The sequence below is a fragment of the Apis florea genome, unplaced genomic scaffold (genome assembly GCF_048593485.1).
Source record: "Apis florea isolate Af1SG1 unplaced genomic scaffold, ASM4859348v1 contig_2293_pilon, whole genome shotgun sequence".
Taxonomy (NCBI): Eukaryota; Metazoa; Arthropoda; class Insecta; order Hymenoptera; family Apidae; genus Apis; species Apis florea.
In genome coordinates this window covers 1,036,135-1,059,436 of record NW_028256554.1, presented here as the reverse complement: position 1 = coordinate 1,059,436, position 23,302 = coordinate 1,036,135, and the positions used below count along the sequence as shown (strand labels likewise).

The 23,302-nt window shown below is 38.1% G+C and overlaps 5 protein-coding genes and 1 long non-coding RNA gene across 12 annotated transcripts; 3 read left to right on the top strand and 3 right to left on the bottom strand.

Moving 5' to 3' along the window:
- Window positions 1-1,343: 1,343 nt before the first annotated feature.
- On the top strand, window positions 1,344-16,248 carry nompC (no mechanoreceptor potential C). Of its 7 annotated transcripts, none has more exons than XR_015290844.1 (15): window positions 1,344-1,794; window positions 1,860-1,961; window positions 2,991-3,092; window positions 3,187-3,303; window positions 5,038-5,238; window positions 5,299-5,682; window positions 5,753-6,073; window positions 6,132-7,359; window positions 7,432-7,607; window positions 7,700-8,128; window positions 8,833-9,859; window positions 10,551-10,661; window positions 12,550-12,817; window positions 14,200-14,467; window positions 14,652-15,313. XR_015290844.1 is itself a non-coding variant. In XM_086903786.1 (15 exons), exons 1-14 carry the CDS (start codon window positions 1,474-1,476, stop codon window positions 13,522-13,524), a joined length of 5,244 nt encoding a protein of 1,747 aa, XP_086759912.1. In that variant the 5' UTR covers window positions 1,344-1,473; the 3' UTR covers window positions 13,525-13,561; window positions 14,200-14,338. The 7 variants fall into 7 exon arrangements, 6 of the variants coding, with proteins under 6 accessions (XP_086759912.1, XP_086759913.1, XP_086759910.1 ...); XM_086903786.1 differs by lacking the exon at window positions 14,652-15,313 and adding an exon at window positions 13,068-13,561 and having other exon boundaries at window positions 14,200-14,338; XM_086903787.1 differs by lacking the exons at window positions 14,200-14,467; window positions 14,652-15,313 and adding an exon at window positions 16,121-16,248.
- Window positions 14,060-15,065, bottom strand: LOC147658215 (uncharacterized). The gene is made up of 2 exons (XR_015290845.1): window positions 14,636-15,065; window positions 14,060-14,542 (listed from the first exon to the last, which is right to left on the bottom strand). It is a non-coding gene; the product is annotated as an uncharacterized LOC147658215 (long non-coding RNA).
- Window positions 15,671-17,276, top strand: LOC100868787 (short transient receptor potential channel 6). Its single transcript, XM_031916297.2, has 4 exons — window positions 15,671-16,248; window positions 16,323-16,471; window positions 16,635-16,767; window positions 16,828-17,276. Exons 1-4 carry the CDS (start codon window positions 16,216-16,218, stop codon window positions 17,026-17,028), a joined length of 516 nt encoding a protein of 171 aa, XP_031772157.1. The 5' UTR covers window positions 15,671-16,215; the 3' UTR covers window positions 17,029-17,276.
- Window positions 17,002-19,414, bottom strand: shu (inactive peptidyl-prolyl cis-trans isomerase shutdown). The gene is made up of 6 exons (XM_003689924.3): window positions 19,068-19,414; window positions 18,690-18,939; window positions 18,154-18,614; window positions 17,893-18,081; window positions 17,690-17,801; window positions 17,002-17,623 (listed from the first exon to the last, which is right to left on the bottom strand). Exons 1-6 carry the CDS (start codon window positions 19,106-19,108, stop codon window positions 17,333-17,335), a joined length of 1,344 nt encoding a protein of 447 aa, XP_003689972.2. The 5' UTR covers window positions 19,109-19,414; the 3' UTR covers window positions 17,002-17,332.
- PIH1D1 (PIH1 domain containing 1) lies at window positions 19,330-21,068 on the top strand. The gene is made up of 7 exons (XM_003689922.4): window positions 19,330-19,603; window positions 19,676-19,745; window positions 19,817-19,999; window positions 20,087-20,259; window positions 20,348-20,581; window positions 20,685-20,828; window positions 20,919-21,068. Exons 1-7 carry the CDS (start codon window positions 19,541-19,543, stop codon window positions 20,973-20,975), a joined length of 924 nt encoding a protein of 307 aa, XP_003689970.2. The 5' UTR covers window positions 19,330-19,540; the 3' UTR covers window positions 20,976-21,068.
- LOC100868561 (sphingosine-1-phosphate phosphatase 2) lies at window positions 20,972-23,275 on the bottom strand. The gene is made up of 4 exons (XM_003689923.4): window positions 22,425-23,275; window positions 22,140-22,341; window positions 21,835-22,059; window positions 20,972-21,760 (listed from the first exon to the last, which is right to left on the bottom strand). The coding sequence occupies exons 1-4, from the start codon at window positions 22,876-22,878 to the stop codon at window positions 21,343-21,345; spliced, it is 1,299 nt and encodes a 432-aa protein (XP_003689971.1). The 5' UTR covers window positions 22,879-23,275; the 3' UTR covers window positions 20,972-21,342.
- Window positions 23,276-23,302: the final 27 nt, after the last annotated feature.

Here is a 23,302-nt window from a genome sequence, read left to right as displayed (position 1 = left end):
ACATTTGTTCGATGATCCAGCCTTTTTATACAGCTATTAGGGGGAGACGTAAAGTAATCTTTTTACGTAACATCGGCCCCACGCGCGCGTGGTCGCGACGACTGCGTACTGAATTACTTCGATTATCGTTACTCGTAATTGCACAACAACGACGAAGAGCAAGCAATCTCGGCTGTTTTGTCACCGCTTAACCGTCTCTCCACGACCATCTCTCCAACAACTCCACACCGTTTCGATGAATATCACTCGAAACGAATTCGCGCACAAATTACTCGATATTTTACGTACGTGTACAAAGAAAGAGAATTTGAATGTCAAAGTTTGTATTGTTGTTGTTTCGCGACATTTTAATGATAATGTAATTACCAAGATGCATCCTCGGCTTAAATCGTTGCTCTCACGTTCACTATCTGTTATTCTTATCTTTTATCTTCTTATACCGCATCTCTATTTTCCATATCTCTTCGAATAGAAGAGAATGAATTTCGTTGTTCAATAACGAAAAATGAATGTCATCTCGTTGAATTGAATTTAATCGTCTGTTATTCTTATTTCTCACCTTCTTTTACCGCATCTCTCCATTTCCCGACGAAATAATTTCCTTGTACGTTTCATTCGATAACAAAACTTGGAAAATAATGTTTCTATCGCCACTGACTTAATCAAATTCGAACTAACATAGCTCGTCCAATTACAGATAAAAAAATATCTAATCATATTCGACAGCGCATTATTCCGTTTTACAAAAGTTTTACAAAATTGCACGGATATAAATAAGTTTGAGAAGAAAAATCTAAAATTCGCGAGGCGAAATATTTAAAAAGAAAGAAAGAAAGAAAGAAAGAAAAAAATATATATATATATATCAAACAAAGTAAATAAAGATCGAGCCAAATCGCACGAGTTCGCCTCGCGAAAAAGGATTAATTTATATTTGAAACGGAGGGATTACGAAGCGAGTGGAAAATCGGAATTTAGAAATGGTCAATCGACCTCTTCCTCCTCTGGAATCCAAACGAAGGTGGAGCGAGAGAGAAGGAAATAAACATGGAAGAAAAGAAGGGAAAGAGAAACTTCGAGGAAGGGTCCCAGATAGGCGGATGGCGTGCCGGAAGTCGCGTGCCGGCGTGCCACTTTCCACCCACCCTCCTGAAGTTGGAGAACACCGATTTTACCGCATTCTCCTCGAACGGAATGGAAGAGAGAGAGAGAGAGAGAGAGAGAGAGAGAATCGGGTTAGGCCAGGCGCGGTTCACCTTCGCGCAGGTGAGACGCGCGATTGGTCGATCCCTCCGCTTCGAAAGGGGTGGGGAGCGCTAGCTACCCCTCGCTACACTCGCCAGTTATCCTCACAATCGCGAGGATAAACGCGGCGTTAACACCTCGTCTCCAAGATTTTTTTGAAAAGTGATATAACATATCCTCCTCGAGCGAGGAAAGGAGAAACGGTTGTGGGGGCCGCCATGAGGGAGGATGAGCAGTAGCGGCGGCAAGAAGGCGTCTGGCGGGAAGGAGGAGAGGAGGAATGCCTCGAGCAAGGAGGAGAGCCCGGTGGCGAAGGGGGACGAGGGGTCGGGCGGAGGAGCGAGCAGCACGGACGGGGCCCAGCCGGGGAGCAAGCCTGGATCGGCGGGGGCGAGCAGCAGGGAGGCCGTGCAGAAGCTGGTCGGGCTGGCGGGGCGCGGGGAATGGGCGCCGGTGGACCAGCTGCTCAAATCTCTGGAGAAGGCGGCGCAGAGCGTCGGGGGGGAGGATGGAGGGCCCCTTCTGCCCCTGGCCAGCGTCATGGACCCGGTCAGTCCATCTCTTCCTTATTCCTAATTTCTCGAGCTCTTCTCAATTCCTCGCTTTTTTCCCAGGCAACGGGGATGACGCCGCTGATGCACGCGGTGAAGGACAATCGGACCGGGTTGCTCGACCGAATGATCGAGTTGGGGGCGGACGTAGGCGCCAGAAATAACGCAAGTGCACCTTAGATTACAACAAGCGCGCGTGTAAAATTCGCGCGTGACTCGCGTTGAACTGACTCGTTTCTCTTTCTAACGCGGCTCTTCTCATCGATAAGAATAGAATTACGTAAATGAATAAATCATTGATCAATAAGGATTTCGGGTAAATCGTTGAAATAATTCTTAACTTGTATTCGTATTGATACGATAGCATTGAATCCGGACAGAAATTAATTAAGATTTGTTTAATTTATACACGTTTTAAATATTCGTATTCATAAGATTTCTAATCAATAAAATAATTGCGAAATTAAAAGGGGAAATCCATCCTCCTTTAGGCCATCTATCGACGGTATATATACGCGTTGCGTGGCGGGGACGCGTAAACGTTGCGAGCCGTTGTGTTGTGCGCGGGATATATTTACGCGGGATCGAGTTAACGATCTTCTCGAGTTACCAGTCTCTCTCCTCGGTTAAAGGGGAGGAGAGAGAGGGGGGAGGAGGAGGAGGAGGTAAGATCGCGTGAAGAAGAAGGGCCAAGGCCAAGGGATTTTCCGGGCAACTAGGCCGGCCGAGCCAGGGACGAAAAAAAAAAAAATATATAGCATAGCTCGATTCCAAGAAGCGATTACACACCGAGTTTTTTCAGATTTTTATCGCTGCAAGGCTTGCCTCGTTTCTTTCTCACTTTCTCGCGGCGCGCTCGCACGTGCCGAGAAACGGCGGTTTTCTTCCCTCCTCCTCCTCCCCCCTCCCACTTTTTTTTGCGATCGTTAAACGTAATTGGCGCGCTTGGGGAATTTTGTACGGAAAGAAAAAAAAAAAAATTGGACGCGCCCCGCTCATTAACTCCACCGTGTAATGGATAATCGAGGTTTCTTCTTCGATGCCCCACCCACCCCATTTTCGAATCGTTGGACGATAAGGCATTCGTTTTGCTGTTGGGCGCGGCGAAACTCGATTTATAACCGGTTACACGTTATACGCGCCACTTGACCTCGTAATAGGTTCGAATTTTCGTTTTCTTTTCTTCCCGGGCAGGACAATTACAATGCTCTTCACATCGCGGCCATGTACTCGAGGGAGGACGTGGTTAAACTGCTCTTGTCAAAACGGAGCGTCGATCCTCACGCGACCGGAGGGGTATGAGCTTTCTCTCGTTTCTCTCACTTTCTTTCTCTTTCTAGAATCACGAAAAGAGGATGTTATTTCTCTGTAATTTGTAAATACGATGTAGCCGAGGCAACAAACTGCCGTACACTTGGTCGCGTCCAGACAAACGGGTACCGCTACCTCCATTTTGAGAGCATTGCTGGCCGCCGCCGGGCGGGACATCAGGCTGAAAGTCGATGGGGTGAGTAGTTTTCATTCTAGCCACGATACGAGGTTCGTGACGGCGGTATTCCCCCCCCCCCTCGAAAGCGGGAAAAAACTATTTTTCAACTGGATATATTTGTTTATCGAGATGTAATTTTTTTTTAGGATTGTTTATGAATAAGTTGTTAGAGATAAATAGGGGATAAATAGAAAATTGTTCAACGAGGTGCTTTCGAAAAAATCGAACGTCAAATATGATTTCGTTCTCGCGATACGACCGAATCATCGTCGTAATTTCTTGATAGACATTTTTGGCATTTAAAAATAAGTTTTTAAAAATGTATGTATGAAGAAAACTATGAATATCGCTGCGCTATTATATTGTTATATTTGTTATATTATTATTGTTTTACTAATGTTCTATAACGATTAAATTAGCTTTCAAAAATTTAGATAAAACTGGCGATTAGCTAATGTAACGATTAGCGAGTTTTTCGTTCACGCGCCTTGCCCGACTCGAAAATGTATTTATTTAAGAACAAGATTCATCTTTGAACGATTTTCATATCCTCGAGTAACTCTTAATTCATCATCTCTATCAGTGAGAGTATAGATTTTTAAAATTTAAAAACTCGCAGGCCGCGAGGCCACTTCATTTTCTATGCTTTGAAAAAACTAAAATTTTTTCCTGATATTTAAAGTAGCTCGAAGAGCGATAAATTTTAAAAGTTTATCGTTTGAAAAAAATTAACATATCGAACACGTAATATTTTTATACAAATATTTCGATCGATCATTTTGAAATTGATAATGTAACAAAGTATCGATAATAGTCAAAAATTACCGTAATTACCTCGGTAATTAGATAATAGCAGCTTTTTTTTTTCTATCTCAAACCTATCGCTTTATTATTACGACACGAGAAAGATTACTGAAAACTCGATTAAAACTCCTTTTTAAAATTAAGATTGAAAATAAAAAATATTAAATAACGTATAATTCCAAAAATAATATTAAAATGAAATTTTCCACGATACAAATACAAACCTTAATACTCGATCAAAAATTAAAAGAAATCAAAAAAAATGGCAAGATCGTAAATAATAGTTTCAGCAATTTCAGGAGATCGACTACTTTAAAGCCACGTAATTATGTTAATAATTAAAAAATAAAATAAAAAAAAATCATACCGTATCGTGGATCAAATGTTCAATTAATTATCTATATAAAAATTTTTTTTAGTTTGAAAGTATTTATGAAAAGGGATTTTTTTTTCCGCTTTTGAGAGGCAAATATCCCACTGTGCGACGTTCGTGTGTATCAGGCCACGAATTCATCGAATTAACAGTTTTTCCTGCGCGATTTCTATCGCGCATCCCTCTCGATTCTCGTCTCTCGCGTGACGCGAACGATGGCCCAACGACCATCGCTGCCTGGTACCGAACAGCTGTCATAATTCTCTTTCTTTCTTTCTTTCTTTCTTTCTTTCTTTCTTCCTTTTCCGCACACCACCAGCTTCCTAACCTTCCTTTCTTCCTTCCTCCTTAGTAAACGAGCAGAGATTATGGCGATTCCGAGACAATTCTCGCTCGACGTACATACACACGTACACGTGGCTATTTATGGAAATCGAATTCGTTTCTCTGCCTCTCTCTCCTCCCATTGGTTGAAAATCGATTCCATCATCTATCAACCTATCAACTGTCTCTCTTCCCCGATTCGACAACCACCGCTAAAAAAGAATTGGGCGCGAACTGCGCGTGAATTGCAGAAAGGAAAAATACCGTTGCTGTTGGCGGTGGAAGCTGGGAACCAATCGATGTGCAGGGAATTGTTGGCCCAGCAGGCGCCCGATCAGCTACGCGCTACCACCACGACCGGCGATTCGGCGCTCCATCTCGCGGCCAGAAGACGAGACATCGATATGGTGCGGATATTGGTGGATTACGGGGCAACGGTGGACATGCAAAACGTAAGAGAAGATGGCGCTTCGGACGGGATACGAATGAAAAAGTGGTAACCGTTTTCGCAGGGCGACGGACAGACAGCGTTGCACATAGCGAGCGCGGAGGGCGATGAGACTCTCGTCAAGTATTTTTACGGCGTAAGAGCGTCGGCATCCATCACCGATCATCAAGATCGCACACCCATGCATCTGGCGGCGGAGAACGGGCACGCTTCCATCATCGAGCTGCTTGCCGACAAATTCAAGGCGAGCATATTCGAAAGAACGAAGGACGGCTCGACGTTGATGCACATAGCCTCGTTGAACGGGCACTCGGAATGCGCGACGATGCTGTTCAAGAAGGGCGTTTACTTGCACATGCCGAATAAGCGCGGGGCCAGGTCGATTCACACAGCCGCCAAGTACGGCCACGTCGGGATCATAAGCACTCTTCTGCAACGAGGGGAGAAGGTATTTCGTATGAAAAATTACCACCATCCATCGACTCGACCGTTATTATCGTTCCGATCTGCGTGTACAGGTGGACGCGACCACCAACGACAATTACACCGCGCTGCACATAGCCGTGGAGAACGCGAAACCCGCTGTGGTGGAGACGTTGTTGGGTTACGGGGCTGAGGTTCACGTTCGAGGTGGAAAACTTCGAGAAACGCCTCTCCACATAGCGGCGAGAGTGGCGGACGGTGACAGATGCGCGCTCATGTTGCTGAAATCCGGCGCAGGGCCGAATTTGACCACAGACGACGGTCAAACGCCCGTGCACGTGGCGGCCAGCCACGGGAACCTGGCCACTTTGTTGCTGCTTTTGGAGGACGGAGGGGATCCTATGTACAAGTCGAAGGTAAGGCTCTTCTCTCTTTTCCTTCTTTCTTAACTGAACGGCTCCTCGAGTCTTGCAGAACGGGGAAACGCCGTTGCATCTGGCCTGCAGAGGGTGCAAGGCGGACGTGGTCCGGCACTTGATCCGATTCGTGAAGGAAAGGAGGGGCGCGGAAACAGCGACCTCCTACGTAAACAGTCTGACGAACGAAGGTGCGAGCGGCCTGCACTACGCGGCGCAGATCGAGCCGTCCGAGGTCGGGACGCCCGGGGACGACAGAGCGGTTATTCGCGCTCTCCTCGAAGGCGGGGCGGACGTTTCGTTGCAGACGAAACAGGCCCAGGAGTCGGCGTTCCATCACTGCGCGTTGGCCGGGAACAACGAGATCCTGTCCGAGATGATAAGCGGGATGTCGGCGACCGAGGTGCAGAAGGCGTTGAACCGTCAAAGCGCGGTCGGGTGGACACCGTTGCTGATCGCCGCTCACCGCGGCCACATGGAGTTGGTCGCCACGCTGCTCGCCAACCACGCGAGAGTGGACGTGTTCGACCTCGAGGGGAGATCCGCCCTTCACCTGGCAGCCGAGCACGGCTATCTTCAAGTGTGCGACGCGTTGCTCGCGAACAAAGCGTTCATAAACTCCAAGTCGAGGGTCGGGAGAACGGCGTTGCACCTGGCCGCGATGAACGGCTACTCGCATCTCGTCAAATTTCTCGTCCAGGATTACGGGGCCGCGATAGACGTTCTCACGCTGAGGAAGCAGACCCCCCTCCACTTGGCGGCCGGGGCAGGCCAGTTGGAGGTGTGCAAGCTCCTGCTCGAGCTCGGTGCGAGCATAGACGCGACCGACGACCAGGGCCAGAAACCGATTCACGCGGCGGCGATGAACAATTACGCGGAGGTTGCCCAGCTGTTCCTTCAAAGGCATCCGAGCCTGGTGATGGCGTGCACCAAAGATGGCAACACCTGCGCCCATATAGCGGCGATGCAGGGCAGCGTGCGGGTGATCGAGGAACTGATGAAATTCGACCGCCAGGGCGTCATCTCGGCGAGGAACAAGTTGACCGAAGCGACACCTCTTCAGTTGGCGGCCGAGGGGGGGCACGCCGAGGTGGTGAGGGCGCTGGTGAGGGCAGGCGCATCCTGCGCAGACGAGAATCGGGCAGGATTCACCGCTGTTCACTTGGCCGCCCAACACGGGCACGGCCAGGTATTGGAAGTGATGAGATCGTCTCAGTCCCTTCGTATATCCAGCAAGAAGCTCGGCGTTACCGCTCTGCACGTAGCCGCTTACTTTGGCCAGGCTGGTAAGCTCTCTAGTCTAGTCCTTCGAATCTTCCTTCTTCCTCTTCTTCTTTTTTCTCTCTCCCCCCGCCCAGATACCGTGCGAGAATTGCTGACCCACGTGCCTGGAACGGTGAAATCCGATCCTCCGACCGGTGGCTCTCTGGTGGGAGAATTGGGAAGCGAATCTGGGATGACGCCTCTGCACTTGGCCGCTTATTCGGGAAACGAGAACGTCGTACGATTGCTCTTGAACTCGGCCGGTGTGCAGGTGAGAATGAGAAAAAATTAATCGGTGAAAAGAAGGATGAGCAGGAAGAGAATGAAACGCGTGAAATCTGTGTTCGTCTGTGTGCGGCGAAGGTGGAGGCGGCGACCACGGAAAACGGTTTTAATCCATTGCACTTGGCCTGTTTCGGCGGTCACATCACGGTGGTCGGCCTTCTGTTGAGCAGATCGGCCGAATTGTTGCACAGCTCGGACCGTTACGGTAAAACCGGCCTTCACATAGCGGCGACGCACGGCCACTATCAAATGGTGGAAGTGCTTCTCGGCCAGGGAGCGGAAATAAACGCGACCGATAAAAATGGATGGACGCCGTTGCATTGCGCGGCGCGGGCCGGTTATCTCGACGTTGTCAAATTGCTGGTGGAGAGCGGGGCGTCGCCCAAGAGCGAGACCAATCTCGGAAGCGCGCCGATATGGTTCGCCGCGTCGGAGGGCCACAACGACGTGCTCAAGTATCTCATGGAAAAGGAGCACGATACTTACGCCTTGATGGAGGATAAAAGAGTGAGCAAATTTTTTTATTTAAAGCTTCTTCCTTTGGCTGATTTTGAGGCACAGTATTTATTTACGTTTAATTTTAATTTAAAATATCGCTTCACGAATAGATTCCTAAGCTCTTTATAATATAATCTTAATAAAGTGTAGAATAGTATACCGTCGAATGGTTAGATTTTATTTTATCTGAAATTACGTTAGTCCAAGTTGTTTGACTAGGAATCACTGGGAATAGAAATATTATTTTCAAAATTTTTGTAAACACCGATTTTTCCTTATTAAATTAATATTCCTATTTATCGAGAAATTTACGATAGAGAGAAGGAAAGCAGTGATAATAAAAGTAGGAACGTAGTATAAGAAGATGAAAAAGAAGAATAGTGAGAGCACGTTATTGGACCAATCCAGGATCTTGATAATCGCTTTGTTATTAAAACACAACGATATAAACGATATCAACGTTCAAGTAAATTTTCTCTCTTTGTATGTGAAGATACGTAAAATATTAAAATACAAAATATTTTATACGTTAATTTGTGCGCGAACAGGCGTTGATTCGAAAAGAAAAGGGTTAAAAATTCTCGCAATTGGCGAAATTTCGAAACGAGGGAGCGAGCAACGATCGAGCCAGTAATAATTTTGACAAACTTTAGACAAGACGCGATTGGGCACGCGATTCTCCGATCGATTCCAAAGGCGTCCCCTTCTTTCAGTTCGTCTACAACATGATGGTGTGCAGTAAGAACAACAACAACAAACCGATCGAGGAATTCGTGCTTGTATCCCCGGCGCCGGTGGACACGGCCGCCAAGCTTTCCAACATCTACGTGAAATTGTCGGAGAAGGAGAAGGAGAGGGCGAAAGACTTGATAGCGGCGGGCAAGCAGTGCGAAACGATGGCCACGGAATTGCTCGCTTTAGCCGCTGGGGCCGACTCGGCTGGAAGGATTCTCACCTCGATGGATCGCAGGAACGTGGAGTTTTTGGACGTGTTGATCGAAAACGAGCAGAAGGAGGTGATCGCGCACACGGTTGTGCAACGGTATCTCCAAGAGTTGTGGCAGGGCAGTTTGAACTGGAACGCGTTCAGGACGATCCTTCTGTTCGTCGCGTTCCTCGTCTGCCCCCCCGTCTGGGTGGTGTTCGCCCTCCCTCTCGGTCACAAATACAACAACGTCCCGATCATAAAGTTCATGTCTTACCTAACCTCCCACATATACCTGATGGTGTTCCTTTTGCTGGTCGGCATAATCCCTATATACCCGGTGGTAAGGCCGAGCCTGTTACCCTATTGGTACGAATGGTGCCTGCTCGTCATGCTGTCCGGGCTATTGCTGTTCGAGCTGACCAACCCGAGCGACAAGAGTGGACTAGGCTGGATCAAGCTTGCCGTGCTGCTGTTTGGAATTTGCGGGGTCGCGTTCCATCTAATGTGTTTCGTGATCGTTCACCGACCCTACTGGCCGACCCTGCTCTACCTAAGAAATCAACTATTCGCCCTGAGCTTTTTGCTCGCCTGTGTGCAGATTCTCGATTTCCTCTCGTTCCACCATCTGTTCGGCCCGTGGGCAATCATCATTGGTAACCTGATGAAGGATCTGGCGAGATTTCTCGCCGTCCTGGCCATCTTCGTGTTCGGTTTCTCCATGCACTTTGTTGCATTGAACCAAGCGTTTGGGAACCAGTCGGATGGCGGAGGGCGGATGGACGACAAAAAGAGAAAAGGCGTCTTCAGCGACGGTAAGTTCGACGCACGTGATCAGCCGTGATCTCTCTTTTCTTTCTTTTTTTTTCCCCCCCTTTTTTTTCTCTTTTTTCTTTTTTTTTTTTTTTTTCTTTTTTAGAAGATTATATTAGCAGAGAGAGAGAGAGAGAGAGAGAGAGAAACAACCTCCTCGAATTTTTACCCTTTGTCTTGTACCCCTCCCTCGGATATATGTGTGTATATATACTATATACATATATATACACACATATATGATCGCAGCCACTGTGTAAAAAAAGAGAAAAAGAATAAAAATAAAGAAATAGCGGCGCGGTCGATGGGACCGCGAACATACGAGCGTACACGGAATTAAAAAGAATCGAACATATTTCGAAATCTCGACCCAAGGATAGTGATAATCCTTCGAAGCATCTCGATACGATACGACGAGATGCGAAACCTAGAAGGGGAGAAAAAAACCCACCACCTACTTATAAAGTTGAACGTTGTAACGCTTTGATGCGGGTCCCCTGCCTCCCTCCCCCTCTCCACCACCCCCCCCCTCGCCCAGATAATTTATTAACCTTTCAACCACCAGAGAGACTAAGAGACTTGCGAAAACTTATTCGTATATATATATCCCGAACACGTATCGTCTTATCTAGAACGATCTAAGATAATTAGTCCCCAGAGATAAACGCATAATCGGATGAATTGCAATGATAGATTTGTTGGCCAATGTTACGGAATGGATGATGGAGACGCCATCGACGGCGCCTCCTCGTCGCTACGGCCGCTACAAGAAAAAAGAATGTTGTGACGATAACTCCCGAGATAGTAAGTTTATTTATCTGATTGAGAAAGAAAAAAAAAAAAAATCGTTAACGAGAAAGAAACCACCAATTATTCGGAACGGAACGCGAGAAATGAATGGCAATGACACGTGCACAACGGAATGCAGGACACGATTCTTCTTGGTGTCGTATCGTCTGCATTGTGCGTTTGCCCGATGTGTGTTGCCTGCTGGGATTGCTGCCTGATTCCAATATATATATATATATATATATATATACAAAACGTAAATATTTGCAACGTCGCGAGAAATATTTCTCCTCACCCCGCTCTAACCTGCGCTGCGATTCGGGCTTGATATCCTTCGACTCTCTATATATACCCCCACTCTGATGTACGTGGTGTGTGTATATATACATATGTGACGTAATTCGTTTCTCTACGTTCCTCCTCTGTGATGACGGTAAACGTCGCAGGGATAAAAAAAAAAAAAGAAAGAAGGAACTCGACGCGTCTCAGAAATCCGAAATTTTTGTTATCCGAGTCCGAATCGCAGCTACTCGGTTGATCTACTGCTTGATCTCGAGATCTCGAGATTTTTCAGCGTCCTACCTAGAGTGCGTAGGTTGGCGACCACCGCAGGCTTCTTTCTTATGTCACGGAGGCGCCAATCGAGCGCGCGTTTCTCCACAGCCTCTGTTGTGCATCGTGTGTGCATCTCTATAAACATAACAATAAGAGCAATGTTGTCTTTCTCGTTCGCTGTTCCAAGTCTTGCGCAATGCGGTGTTTTTTTTTTTGTGTGTGTCGCTAATCGGCCAAGTCGAATTACGACCTCGAAAAGCGGTTGGATCCCCAACACTCACAACAAGTGTTCTTTATTATTCCTCCATTTTTTTTTTTTTTTTTTTTTGGGTGATTTGTTTCCACCATCTCGTCTCGAAACCACCTTCGACTCGACCATCACTCGTTCTCGATTTTCCGCTCCTTTTTCTCGGAACGAAATATCCTCTTCTTATCCCCCTCCCCCCACTCCCCTTGAATCCTTGATTTTTCGTTTGAAAAATTGCGGTTGCTTTGCGTGTATTTCCTCATGATTTCGTAGGGAACAATGAAAACTCCCAGTCTTTTCCCTTGCATGCGCACGGTAAATAGTTCCTTTTCTACGTACATGTTCGCTCGTGCGACTACATCGCCTTGCGGTTTCATCTGAATGCTCGAAAGAAAGAACAGAGAGTTAGAGAGCGCGGAAGTGTGTGTATGTGTGTGTGCGTGTGAGAGAGAGAGAGAGAGAGAGAGAGAGCAGGGAGAAAGAAAGGAGAAAAAACGATCGTCCTCTGCATGCCGCATCTCATCGTCCAAAACAAACGAATCAATTGTGAACTCGAAGAAGTGGGTAGAGAGAAGAAAGAACACGCGGGAATTCCACGCAGTCGGATGATCGATAAGTCATACTTGGCTTTGATGTATCAGCCGCGTTGAATTTGTGAATCGCACGTTCTTTTGTGAAAACGCAAAAGAAAGTAAAAAAAAAAAAAAAAAAAAAAAATGAAAGGGATAGAAACAACATAATTAATATATAATATTAATGATGATAATAATAATAATAATAATAATTAATAACAAAACGCATCATCCTGATTAAACGACACCGAAAAATCACACGACATGGATCGAAGCTCACGTGGAACGTCCGGCATGTATCCAACGTTATCGCAAGCATGGCCAGTCTGTATTAGCATGAGCATGTTCGTACATTCATCGTTCGTTCGTTCGATCGTTCGTTCGTTCTAATGTACGTATGATATATATCACACCCGCATCCATACATAGCGAGTCCACCAGTAGCCAGGCTAACGGCACGAAGCAGCAGTCACAAGAGAAAAGAGTGTAAGAAAGAGAAATCAAGAAACGTGTGTGCCTCGAATTCCAGTAAAGATGAATCCTGTACTCGCCTTCGAATATCTGTTCTTCGCCGTCTTTGGTCAAACAACCCACGGCGAGCTAAAGGTCGAGACTAATCAGCCGCAGTGGACCTCGGTCCTGTTCAAGTTGGCCTTTGGTGTATACATGTTGGTCTCAGTAGTCGTATTAATTAATCTACTGATTGCCATGATGAGTGACACCTACCAGCGGATACAGGCCCAATCGGATATTGAATGGAAATACGGGCTCAGTAAACTGATCCGAAACATGCACAGGTAAGCCGGAAAATGTGTTAACCGAATTTACAGAGACGAATCGGATCTCGAAATTTATATATCTCGACCGTTTTCCGTTTCTCACGTTAAGAAAAATGAAAAGAATGTCTTGCTACCTCATCTTTCATCTATCTTCTTTTCGTTGCCATTGAATGACTTTCGCGCCGCATATATGTTTCCTCATCGTGTAGTTGTTCTTCCCTAAAATAAATCTACGGGATAGGTTGGACACGCGATTCCCGTGTTGCAGAACGACCACCGCTCCGTCGCCCCTTAACTTGCTCACTACTTGGATCGTGTACTTCATCAAGGTGTGCAAACAACACGCCGCGAAACGAAAACGTCCCTCGTTAGTGCATATGATGGGACTTCAGCGAGCTGCCCGTCTCTCGCCTAGATCGAAGATGGGCGCGAAATGGTTGGCGAAAGTGAAGAAAGGTCAAGTTAGACCAAAGGATAGTGTAACTTTATCCGTTGTACATTTGAGTCCTCTTGGTAGTCAATTATCCTTCAATAGCGCTACCAGAATAGAGAATGTGGTTGACTGGGACTCGATCCGTAAAAAATATTTAGCTTTGGCCGGAAATGAGCCTGAAAAAGAAGCAGACAAGGATGCTAAAAACGAAGATGAGGAGAACGAGGATGAAAACGCACCTATGGTTTCCAACTCTTCCACGGTACCAACGACTACAACGCCACCTGTTTGAAAGAAGTTGCTCCTTCGCCTCGGAAAAACATAAAAAAGTTCGACCAATTATTACCAAATTTTATAGATTTCATCGAGTGCGATGATGCATAAATATTCTCATCGCGTTGAAAATAGTGGTGAAAATAGTTTTTATGCGGAAATATTTATTTTAGATAACATTTCGTAATTAGATTCGTAACATTTGAAGGTTAACTTTTTATTCGCGAGATGATAATGAAAAAGTTATCGTTTTGGAATTTACGTAAATAATCCCACGAATATGAAATAGAAAAATACGACTGTCGTGTTGTATCGTTCGTAAACATTTGACAACATGGCTATTTACTTTTGGATTGTACTTGAACTTCCCACGGGTTCTCTGCTATGCTAATGCTAGGATGATTTTTAAATGATAACTCGTCCAAAATAATCTGGTTTATCCTTAAAAATGTATTCCTTATTTTTTCTTAAGACCCTGAAATAACGCGTTCTTTACGAACTAGTATTTAATCAGAGTGATAAGTGTTAAACATTGAAGAAACAACAAACAAACATTGAACAAAAACACATACGTATTTACATACATAAATACATACATTCGTATACGCAACATCTACGCACATATAGACAGATTGAAGAATACATCGCGATACATGGAATTTTCACAAAACGTATCGTTACCACATATTTCCAGTCAAGATGAATCCCGTATTGGCCGTTGAGTTATTGTTCTTCGCCATCTTCGGTCAGACGACCCACGAACAATTCAAGGTTGAAAAAACGCAGCCCGGATGGACCAAAGTTCTCTTCAAACTCGCCTTCGGTATTTATATGCTGGTTTCGGTGGTTGTGCTGATTAATCTTCTAATTGCCATGATGAGTGGCACTTACCAAAGGATACAAGCTCAGTCCGACATCGAATGGAAATACGGATTGAGTAAGCTCGTTAGAAATATGCACAGGTAAGGATTTATAATTGTTGCTCATTGGTAAAAAATGACCGGAATCTTCCATATTGTATCTTTCGAGAATTAAAACTGAAATAGAATTATCGATTTATCGATATCTGCAACGTTGTATATCCGCGCAGGCTAATTCGTTCGGTCAAAAAATTCTAATTGATTAGCTACGTTTATCGATGCGTAGGACAAATACGGCGCCATCACCATTGAATCTTCTTACCACCTGGATGACATATTTGTTCAAACACTGCAAAAAACGCGCTGCGAAAAAACAACGACCTTCTCTTGTCCGCTTGATGGAGTTACAAAGAACTGATGCTCTTTCTCCACGCTCCAAAATGGGCATCAAATGGTTATCCAAAGTAAAAAAGACTCAAGTGGCTCATAAAGAAAGTATTGCCTTATCAGTTGTTCATTTAAGTCCTCTTGGCAGTCAATTATCGTTTAGTAATGCTGTCAGAATCGATAACGTTGTCGATTGGGAAGCGGTTCGACGAAAATATCGAGATCTTTATGGTGAAAAGATCGAAAAACATACCGAAGAATCGAAAGATATTATCGAACACGACCCTCTACCGGCTGTTTTGGAAAGTTCATTGGCCGGTGTTCCTATTGGAAACCAAGTTGTATCTACTTCTGTTTCTTGAATCGATTATTTTTCACAATCGATGTATTGATTAGAAAATGAATCTATTTGAACGTATTCTATCTAATTGAATATATTCTTCTGATATTAAATTATTAAAATAAAACGTATGAATTTATCATTTTCCAATATAAATGTATCAATCTTGCATCTTGCATTTGATCTTTCTTGAAATAAACATCAGAGATGACCGGATCGTTTTACTGATTCTATTATTATTCACGGTCCTTTTACCTTTTCTTACATCGATACAACAATTATCGTTCCGACCATGTTTTAGAGAATACTACCAAGGAAATGATGTTGTATAGCAACAATATATAGGAATTTGATATATCTTTAATGGTTAGTTTCTGTATACATATATAGTCATTAAATGTATGATCATTCGTATTTTTTGTTTTGCTCTTTCACTGGCACACTAATGATGAACAAATCGATAAACTAATTCCATTATATTAAACAAAATATTATTACTAAATGCACGTGTGCATGCTGACTAAATATCACGATGCTTATTATTTAGCAAAATCGAGTACGTATTTATAATAATATTTAATCGTATCGTGAAATCGGTTCGTCGACCGTTTGCCGTTCGAATCTCAGTTGATCGTGACACGCTGTCTTCATTGATTAGAATCGCACAATTAAGATCATACAAGATATCAATATATCTTGAAATCGATATCACAAACAAATATTAATATATATATATACACAATAATTATTTAAAATATCGGAAATTCATTAATAGTTATTCATATCATTCTTTTTTCCTGATATAATAATTGATTTCTATTCTCTTTGCCTTTCCTCTTCATTTTCATTGCTTTCATTGTTTCATATACATCTCTTTCTTTCAACCAATGGCATTAATAATTAGAACGCAATGATTAAATTACAACTTTACAGAAAATAAATCATATGATTGAATACAAAATGATAATCTTTGCGTTTCAGAAGAAATATATTTAACAATTTTAAAAGCTTGGATTATATTCTTTCAGTGAAAGTGAATCCCATTGATATTACGGAAAATCTTTTCTTCGCTATTTTCGGCCAGAAGGATACAGATGATTTTACAATATCATTAAAAAGAAAGATGCAACCAAATTGGACAATATATTTTTTTAAGGTTAGACCAATATCCACATTTGCACGATCAATAAAATAAATATTAAGTTGATTAATACTTTTATATCCTGATAGATATCCTTTTCTCTATATATGTTGGTTAGTGTAATTGTACTGATCAATCTGTTAATTGCCATGATGACTGACACATATCAAAGTATTCAATCTCAAAGCGATATCGAATGGAAATATGGACTCAGCAAACTTATTCGTAAAATGCAAAAGTGAGTATCTCGCAAAAGATAAAGATTTTAAAATCAAATTTTTTCCAGATAAAAACAAGTAAAATTTTTTGCAATTAACACGATGAGACATCCTATTATATAATACGAAATCGAATTTTCAATGAAAATTTTAACGAAAATCGAAATCCTTATCTATTTTAAGAACACGTACAGCAGCTTCGCCGTTGAATCTCATTACTTCCTGGATTCCATACATTGGAAAAACATGTAAACATCGAAGTCGTGTACGAAAAACTGGTGTCATGCATTTATTTACAGGGCATTCGTTTATTCAGGTATGTCAAAGAAATGTAAATAAATAAATAAAACATATCGACAATGCTTTTTTTGTTCAGGACAATGGAACATTAACTCAAGAACATGATACTATTAATTTTCAATTACTTCGATCGAGTCCATTGGAAAGTCAATTATCATTAAAAAATTCAATAAGAATTGAAAATATTGTTGAGTGGAATCTTGTAAGACGAAAATACAGATTACGATTTGGCAATGAAATCGAAAAACCATTTACAGAAGATTCATCTATTAATTAATATTAACTATTGAATAATATTATACATAATTTATTGATACTTATAAAGTCGCCATTTTCTCATGAATGAAATCTTTATATTTTTTATTTGATATCTCTTTTATCTTGCTAATTTATGATAAATTTTAAATATAAAGAAATATATTCCTGTATGATTAATGAAAAAATTATAAAAGTTATTAATTATTAATTATTTTAAGTCAAATAAAACATTTTAATAAAATATAACTTTTTTTTATAGTATAAAAATATATTTGTTATTTCATATTTATATAATATGTTTTAATTGAAATGATATTTAGATTCTAATAATTAGGTTTGTTAAGATATGTTATCTCTCTTCCATATCTTTGATGTGTAGTTACAGTAAGACCGAAAGATGCAGCTTGTTCGCGTATATATTTATCTTCTTCAGGTGTTAAACATTCAGGGAGCGGTTGTCTTAAGATTTGATTATCTTCAGAAAAAGCTTTACACATTTCATATGCAGCTTTTTCGAAAGAAGAAAATTGTTTCTTCTCTTTCTCTTCAATTTTTAAACAATTTTTCCAAAGACGTTTTTCTATTTCCATGTATTTTCTTTGTTTTTCATTTGCCTAAAAATTACATACAAGATATATTTTCAAGAGCAATATATATTATTTAATTTCATTACAACTTACAATTCTAATTTCTTTAATAATTTCCATATTTTTTGGTTCCATTTTTAGAGCAAATTGCAATTTTTCCATTGCTTTAGAAAATTCTCCCATTTTCAATAATGCCCGTCCATGACTACAAAATAAATATAATAAATATATTTATTAAGTATTTTTTAAATATAGATAAAACTTATTTCTCTAAAACTTATTTCAATATACAATACTTGAAATGAGTTTTAACTGTAGGTATAGGTACTCTATTGCATGCACTACAAGCACGACGTGGCATATTTGCAATATTATAACAAACTGCAAGATTATTATAGCCTCTTGAAAGTAATTTGTTTACTTCATCTTCCTCATCTTGATCTTTCAATTCTACTTCTTCCAACCATTGAAGTCCTTTTGAATATCTAAAAGTATATGACAACAATTATAATATTGCTCTGAATATATTCCATTGAAAAAAATTTTATTTTTTTTACTCTCTTATAGCCTGTTTCACTTTCTGTTTACTAAAACAGTCTTTGGCAGTGTTAAATTTAGCATTTACACTTTTAACAATATTTGGAAGTTGTTTTCTTTCTTCTGAAGATAAACATTTAATATTATCAATAGATCCATTATCTATATAATCAGTCAAATGTACAATAAATAGAATTTCTTCATTAGGAGGAATACGAGGAGCACAACCATATTTTCCATATGCTAAATCTGGATGTATAATGAACATAGCTATTTCATGCTTTTGCATTGTTGTTATACCAATCTCTAAACCTGGTATTAACATGCCTTGATTAAGACGAAAAGTTTCTGCACCACCACGAGCAAAACTAGAATCAAATGGTTCATCTCTATATTCAAAATGTCCTATATATTTGATAGTAATTTGTGCATCATATGGCACAGTAGACCCAACACCTTTTTGTTTTATTAATTTCATAATCTATAAAATTAAGAAAAGCATTATTTTCTAAAAAACTAACAATATACAAAAAACAATAAAAAAAAAGTAATTTACCTTTCCATTTCCAAAAATATCAGTCATATTACTTTTTAATTGCTCAAAACTAATACCACAAACTGTAATTTGCTTGTTTACATTAGCATCATTACAATCATCTTCATCTTCAAAATCATTCATATTTAAAAGATTTAATGCCTCTTCATTAGTTAATGGCAAATCTTCAGAATAACCAAATTCTTCTTCATCAAAATTTTCATAATCATTTGTGATTTCAAATACAAGCCCATCTTTTAATGTCAAATCTCTAAAAAAAATATATTTTTATGTTATTTATAAAATATATTTTATAATAAAATCTTTGATATATATATATATATATATATATATATATTTTTTTAAAGTATCGTAAAATCAATTTATATATATTTGTACCTAAGGCTAAATCCATCTGATGCATTTATGTATTTTGCCATAATTGCTAATATTATTTAATTATTTCTACTAACACTAGCACTACGATTGAAAATAATCTTCTTTCACTATTTCAAGATTAATTAAAATTATCTTTAAAAAAAAATCTCTCGCGAGAAAGAAAATACCAATGTTATATCTATATGTAAACACATATAATACATTAATACTTGAATAAACCACTTGCTAAATACGAGACAAAATAGCGGCAATGACAACAGCTGTTGCGGTGACGATTCGCTTGAAAATCACATGGTATAACATCATTTCCCCCACTATTAACCATTTTGTCCCGCATACCGGCAATTCTGTGTATGAATTCAAATTATAAATTATATATAATTGCAATTAAAAAATAATTTTATTTCTAATATTTGATAATTAATAAATTTGTATTATATTATAAATAATAAAAAACTACCAAATAATAGAACATGAATAATAGAACATTTTTGGACATTGATGATACAATATTAACAAAAAATCTTATTTTACCTGTAAGTGATAATAATAATTAGACTTATTTTATGTTAAAATTAGTATATAATATATATTTTTTATTTTCGTAGGAAAATAAGTCAATTAATGATAAATTAAAACCTGATTCAAAACCTTTCTTTATCATTCAACCGATACCAGGTAATTCTTATTAATCTTTTTTAAAATATACAAAATACATAACCTTTACATACATTATATATACATTATAGGTATATGCGTAAAAACTAAAACTGATGCTGGAGAAAAAATATTTCTAAATATTTGTATATCCGATAAAATTCCATCACCTGATGATATATCCGATGTAAAACTCTTTGAAATATTGTCTGAAGAAAATCCACAATTTGTTATACCTATGAGTATTGGAAGTGAAAGATTTGAATCTGATAAATGTAAATAAATTTCATAAAAAAATAATATTTAAAAATAATATCTAGTTTCAAAAAATAATATTTAAAAAAAATATATTAATTTTATAGGTGGATCTCCATGTGTAACATATGATGTTGTAATTAATACAATATATTTTGAAAAATGTCAAAAAAACAAAAATTTTTTATTATTCACAATATCAGTTATAATGGATGGTGTATCAAATAAATTTAACAAAATATTAAATACAGAAGATTATATAATTCTAAAAAACCGCAAGGTATATGTATTTTATGATTATATTTATTATCATAGAAATATAAGATAAAATGTACTTCAAAATAAATTATAATTATTTACCAATTTAGGTAATGGGAAAATTACAACAACACAGAATTGAAAATCGTGAACCACGAGTTCATACAGAAACTAAAAAAAAATTAATTGAAGAAATTAAAACTCCTATTTCAAATATCCATGAAAAACAAAAAAATATTTCTTCAGAAACTAATGTTATATCAAAATTGGATTATGTTTTACTGAAACAATTTTTAGAAGGAACATCTATACATTTAATTGGTTTATTCCAGATACCTAAAGGAGTAAGATAATTAAAAGCTTATTTTCACTAAATAATATATATATATTTATTTATTATTTATTATTTATAATAATATATATTTATTATTTATTTATTTAATATAGATTACGAGTAAAGAGATAGAAGTACTTCTTAATGAAGATCGTATTATAATTATTATTGACAAAACTGGTATCACATGCGATCTATCAATTCCATATATCATAAATATAGCATCTGTAAAATGTGTTTTAGACAATAATTTCAGAGTAAGAATATTATTATAATTTTACATATATATATATATTTTTTTTATAATAATATTACAATAATATATAATTTATTTATATTTTTAACAGATATTAAGATTAGATATGCCAGTGGAAAAGGCTTTAGAGAATGTTCAAAATAATTAATTCAATCAATTTTTTATTGTAACAAAAAATATTATAACATTTATTTATATTTTAAAAAAGTTAAAATATAAATTACACTATTTACTATTTCAATTGATTCTTTTTATTAACAAAACTACAATTTTAACATATAAAAACAATAGAATTAGATCTACATTAACAAATATAAAACAAGATTTATATTTTTGGTATATATATATTGTATGATCAATATATTGTATGTCAATGCAATAATGAATGTATAGGAACAAACACTAGTGTTGGAATGATTTTTATAGTAAACATATTCATTTCAATTTTTAAGCTAATATTATATTACTATAAAAATCTTTTGAGAAACATATTATTTTCATAATTAAAAAAAAATTTATATTTCTGTGTAAAATGTTAATCTTTCTATTCCAATCATGGTAAAAACATTTGGCAAGAAATATACTGTATTTACACCTATCATAAAACAAGTCATATATTTATGAAGTAAATCAATGAGAATCTTATTTTTATTTTCTGCATAATTTTCAGTTTTCATAATGTCCTTAGAATTAATTTTTAATATGGCACATATTGTTCCATAAATAAAGGATTTGCAAGCAGCTCTTGTTGCAAGAATGCTACAAAATCCAAGTATTGTTCTAAGTATCATACAACCAAACATTGGATAAGATGGCCATATAATATCATATGGTGGTGATTTTGTAGGAGCTGACATTGATCCAATATTATAATTAAGCCATGCTCCTACATGAACTCCTGTAGTAACAGATACTACCATAGTAGTATCACCCCTAAAATAAAAAATTTATCAAAATAGCAATCAAAATAATATATTTATAAAGTATAAAATTATTACTTTTATTACCTGGTTGGTGTCCATTTTTTGCTACATGGATAGTAAACTATAACAGCTATACTGAGGGCAATTAAAATTGCTAAAGCCCAAATATTTGTAAGAACATAATAATCTGTTATTTCCACTATAGGTACTAATGGAATCATTAATGCAATGGCTAATAATAAGCCTGCTAGGATATCTAATACTGTGTGCATACCCAAATAGAGTCTACTCATACACACAATTGTACACCTTTTAAATAAATGATAATAATTTTAAAATCATTTATTAATTTTAATCAATCTATTGTCAAAGAATAAGATATCACTTACCATAGAGTTGCAATTGTCCAACCAATGGAAATAGGATAAATATATCTATTCATTGTAAATAATACTACACTGAATGGAATTGATATACCAATCATAGCATGAGTGGATGGCATTCCATATTCTTCCGACCATTTGTCTTGTAATCGAACTGCTGGAGGACATGCAGGTCTTGCCCAACATATAATATCTTTTAATATTTGACCTACATACAAACTTTTATAATATAACTATAAAATATTCAAAAATAAAATTATTAATATAAAATCTTATGGAATAATAACATACCTATTGTCATAACAATAGCCCATACTAAAACAACTCTTCTACCAACTGCACCATCAATATTCCAAAACCAAAAAGGTATAAATGTAGAATAAAATATTTCATCTCCTAATACGGTTCCAAATAAAAATAAATAATACCAAAAATAATTTGTTATGGTATAATTTGTATTATAAATGCCTGATGATTGTTTTTGTTTATCATCTGCATAAATATTCACATTATTTATCTTTTCCTCTGTTGCAATATAACCATTTTCTTTTATTTCTTCAGATTTCAATAAAAAAATATTTGAATTCAGTTTAATATTTCGAGAATTATTATCATGAATTTCTGATAAATTTTCTTTACAATATTCTTTCCAAGTTTGCGTATAATGTATTTTTACACCAAAATATTTTTGTATTTTTGCCACTAAAGAAGCATCTTTTAAATATTCTATAACTTCTGACCACATAGTTTCTATATATAATGTACAAATTTCATCGCCAGAAAAGCATTTTATTTATCAAGCAATATAATAATAAATTTATAAAATTGTATAAGATTTTAATGTATAAAAGAATTGTAAAAATGGAAATAATTGAATGTAAATCTATCACAATATTGAATGTAAATGCTCACATTAATTTATCAAATATTCATCGAGTCATTTATAAGAAATTTTTATTTTTAATCTAATAGTTCAAAGTACACGTGTATTAATAAATAACTGTAAACTTGATAATATTGCCATACATCATCTTAAAAGATGATATTTTACTATCTTCATAGCACGTTATTTGTATGCCATAAAGTAATTTATATATAGTTACAGAAAAGATGTTGTAATTTAAATCCGCCATATTCAAGACAAATCAACAATTTTATGGCAGTTTTAC

Excerpts from the sequence above, each read along its gene's own strand:
- nompC (XM_086903789.1), top strand. The coding sequence starts at position 1,474 with ATGAGCAGTAGCGGCGGCAAGAAGGCGTCTGGCGGGAAGGAGGAGAGG. Across the intron at positions 7,360-7,431 it reads CGCTTACTTTGGCCAGGCTG|ATACCGTGCGAGAATTGCTG; the intron begins GTAAGCTCTCTA and ends CCCCCCGCCCAG. Across the intron at positions 8,129-8,832 it reads CCTTGATGGAGGATAAAAGA|TTCGTCTACAACATGATGGT; the intron begins GTGAGCAAATTT and ends CCCTTCTTTCAG.
- LOC100868787 (XM_031916297.2), top strand. The coding sequence starts at position 16,216 with ATGCAACCAAATTGGACAATATATTTTTTTAAG. Across the intron at positions 16,249-16,322 it reads GGACAATATATTTTTTTAAG|ATATCCTTTTCTCTATATAT; the intron begins GTTAGACCAATA and ends ATATCCTGATAG. Across the intron at positions 16,768-16,827 it reads CAGGGCATTCGTTTATTCAG|GACAATGGAACATTAACTCA; the intron begins GTATGTCAAAGA and ends TTTTTTGTTCAG.
- shu (XM_003689924.3), bottom strand. The coding sequence starts at position 19,108 with ATGGCAAAATACATAAATGCATCAGATGGATTTAGCCTTAG. Across the intron at positions 18,615-18,689 it reads ATATTTTTGGAAATGGAAAG|ATTATGAAATTAATAAAACA; the intron begins GTAAATTACTTT and ends TTAATTTTATAG. Across the intron at positions 18,082-18,153 it reads GTGAAACAGGCTATAAGAGA|ATATTCAAAAGGACTTCAAT; the intron begins GTAAAAAAAATA and ends ATATACTTTTAG.
- PIH1D1 (XM_003689922.4), top strand. The coding sequence starts at position 19,541 with ATGAATAATAGAACATTTTTGGACATTGATGATACAATATTAACAAAA. Across the intron at positions 20,000-20,086 it reads AAGATTTGAATCTGATAAAT|GTGGATCTCCATGTGTAACA; the intron begins GTAAATAAATTT and ends TTAATTTTATAG. Across the intron at positions 20,582-20,684 it reads TATTCCAGATACCTAAAGGA|ATTACGAGTAAAGAGATAGA; the intron begins GTAAGATAATTA and ends TATTTAATATAG.
- LOC100868561 (XM_003689923.4), bottom strand. The coding sequence starts at position 22,878 with ATGTGGTCAGAAGTTATAGAATATTTAAAAGATGCTTCTTTAGTGGCA. Across the intron at positions 22,342-22,424 it reads GGCTATTGTTATGACAATAG|GTCAAATATTAAAAGATATT; the intron begins GTATGTTATTAT and ends GTTTGTATGTAG. Across the intron at positions 22,060-22,139 it reads TGGACAATTGCAACTCTATG|GTGTACAATTGTGTGTATGA; the intron begins GTAAGTGATATC and ends TTTATTTAAAAG.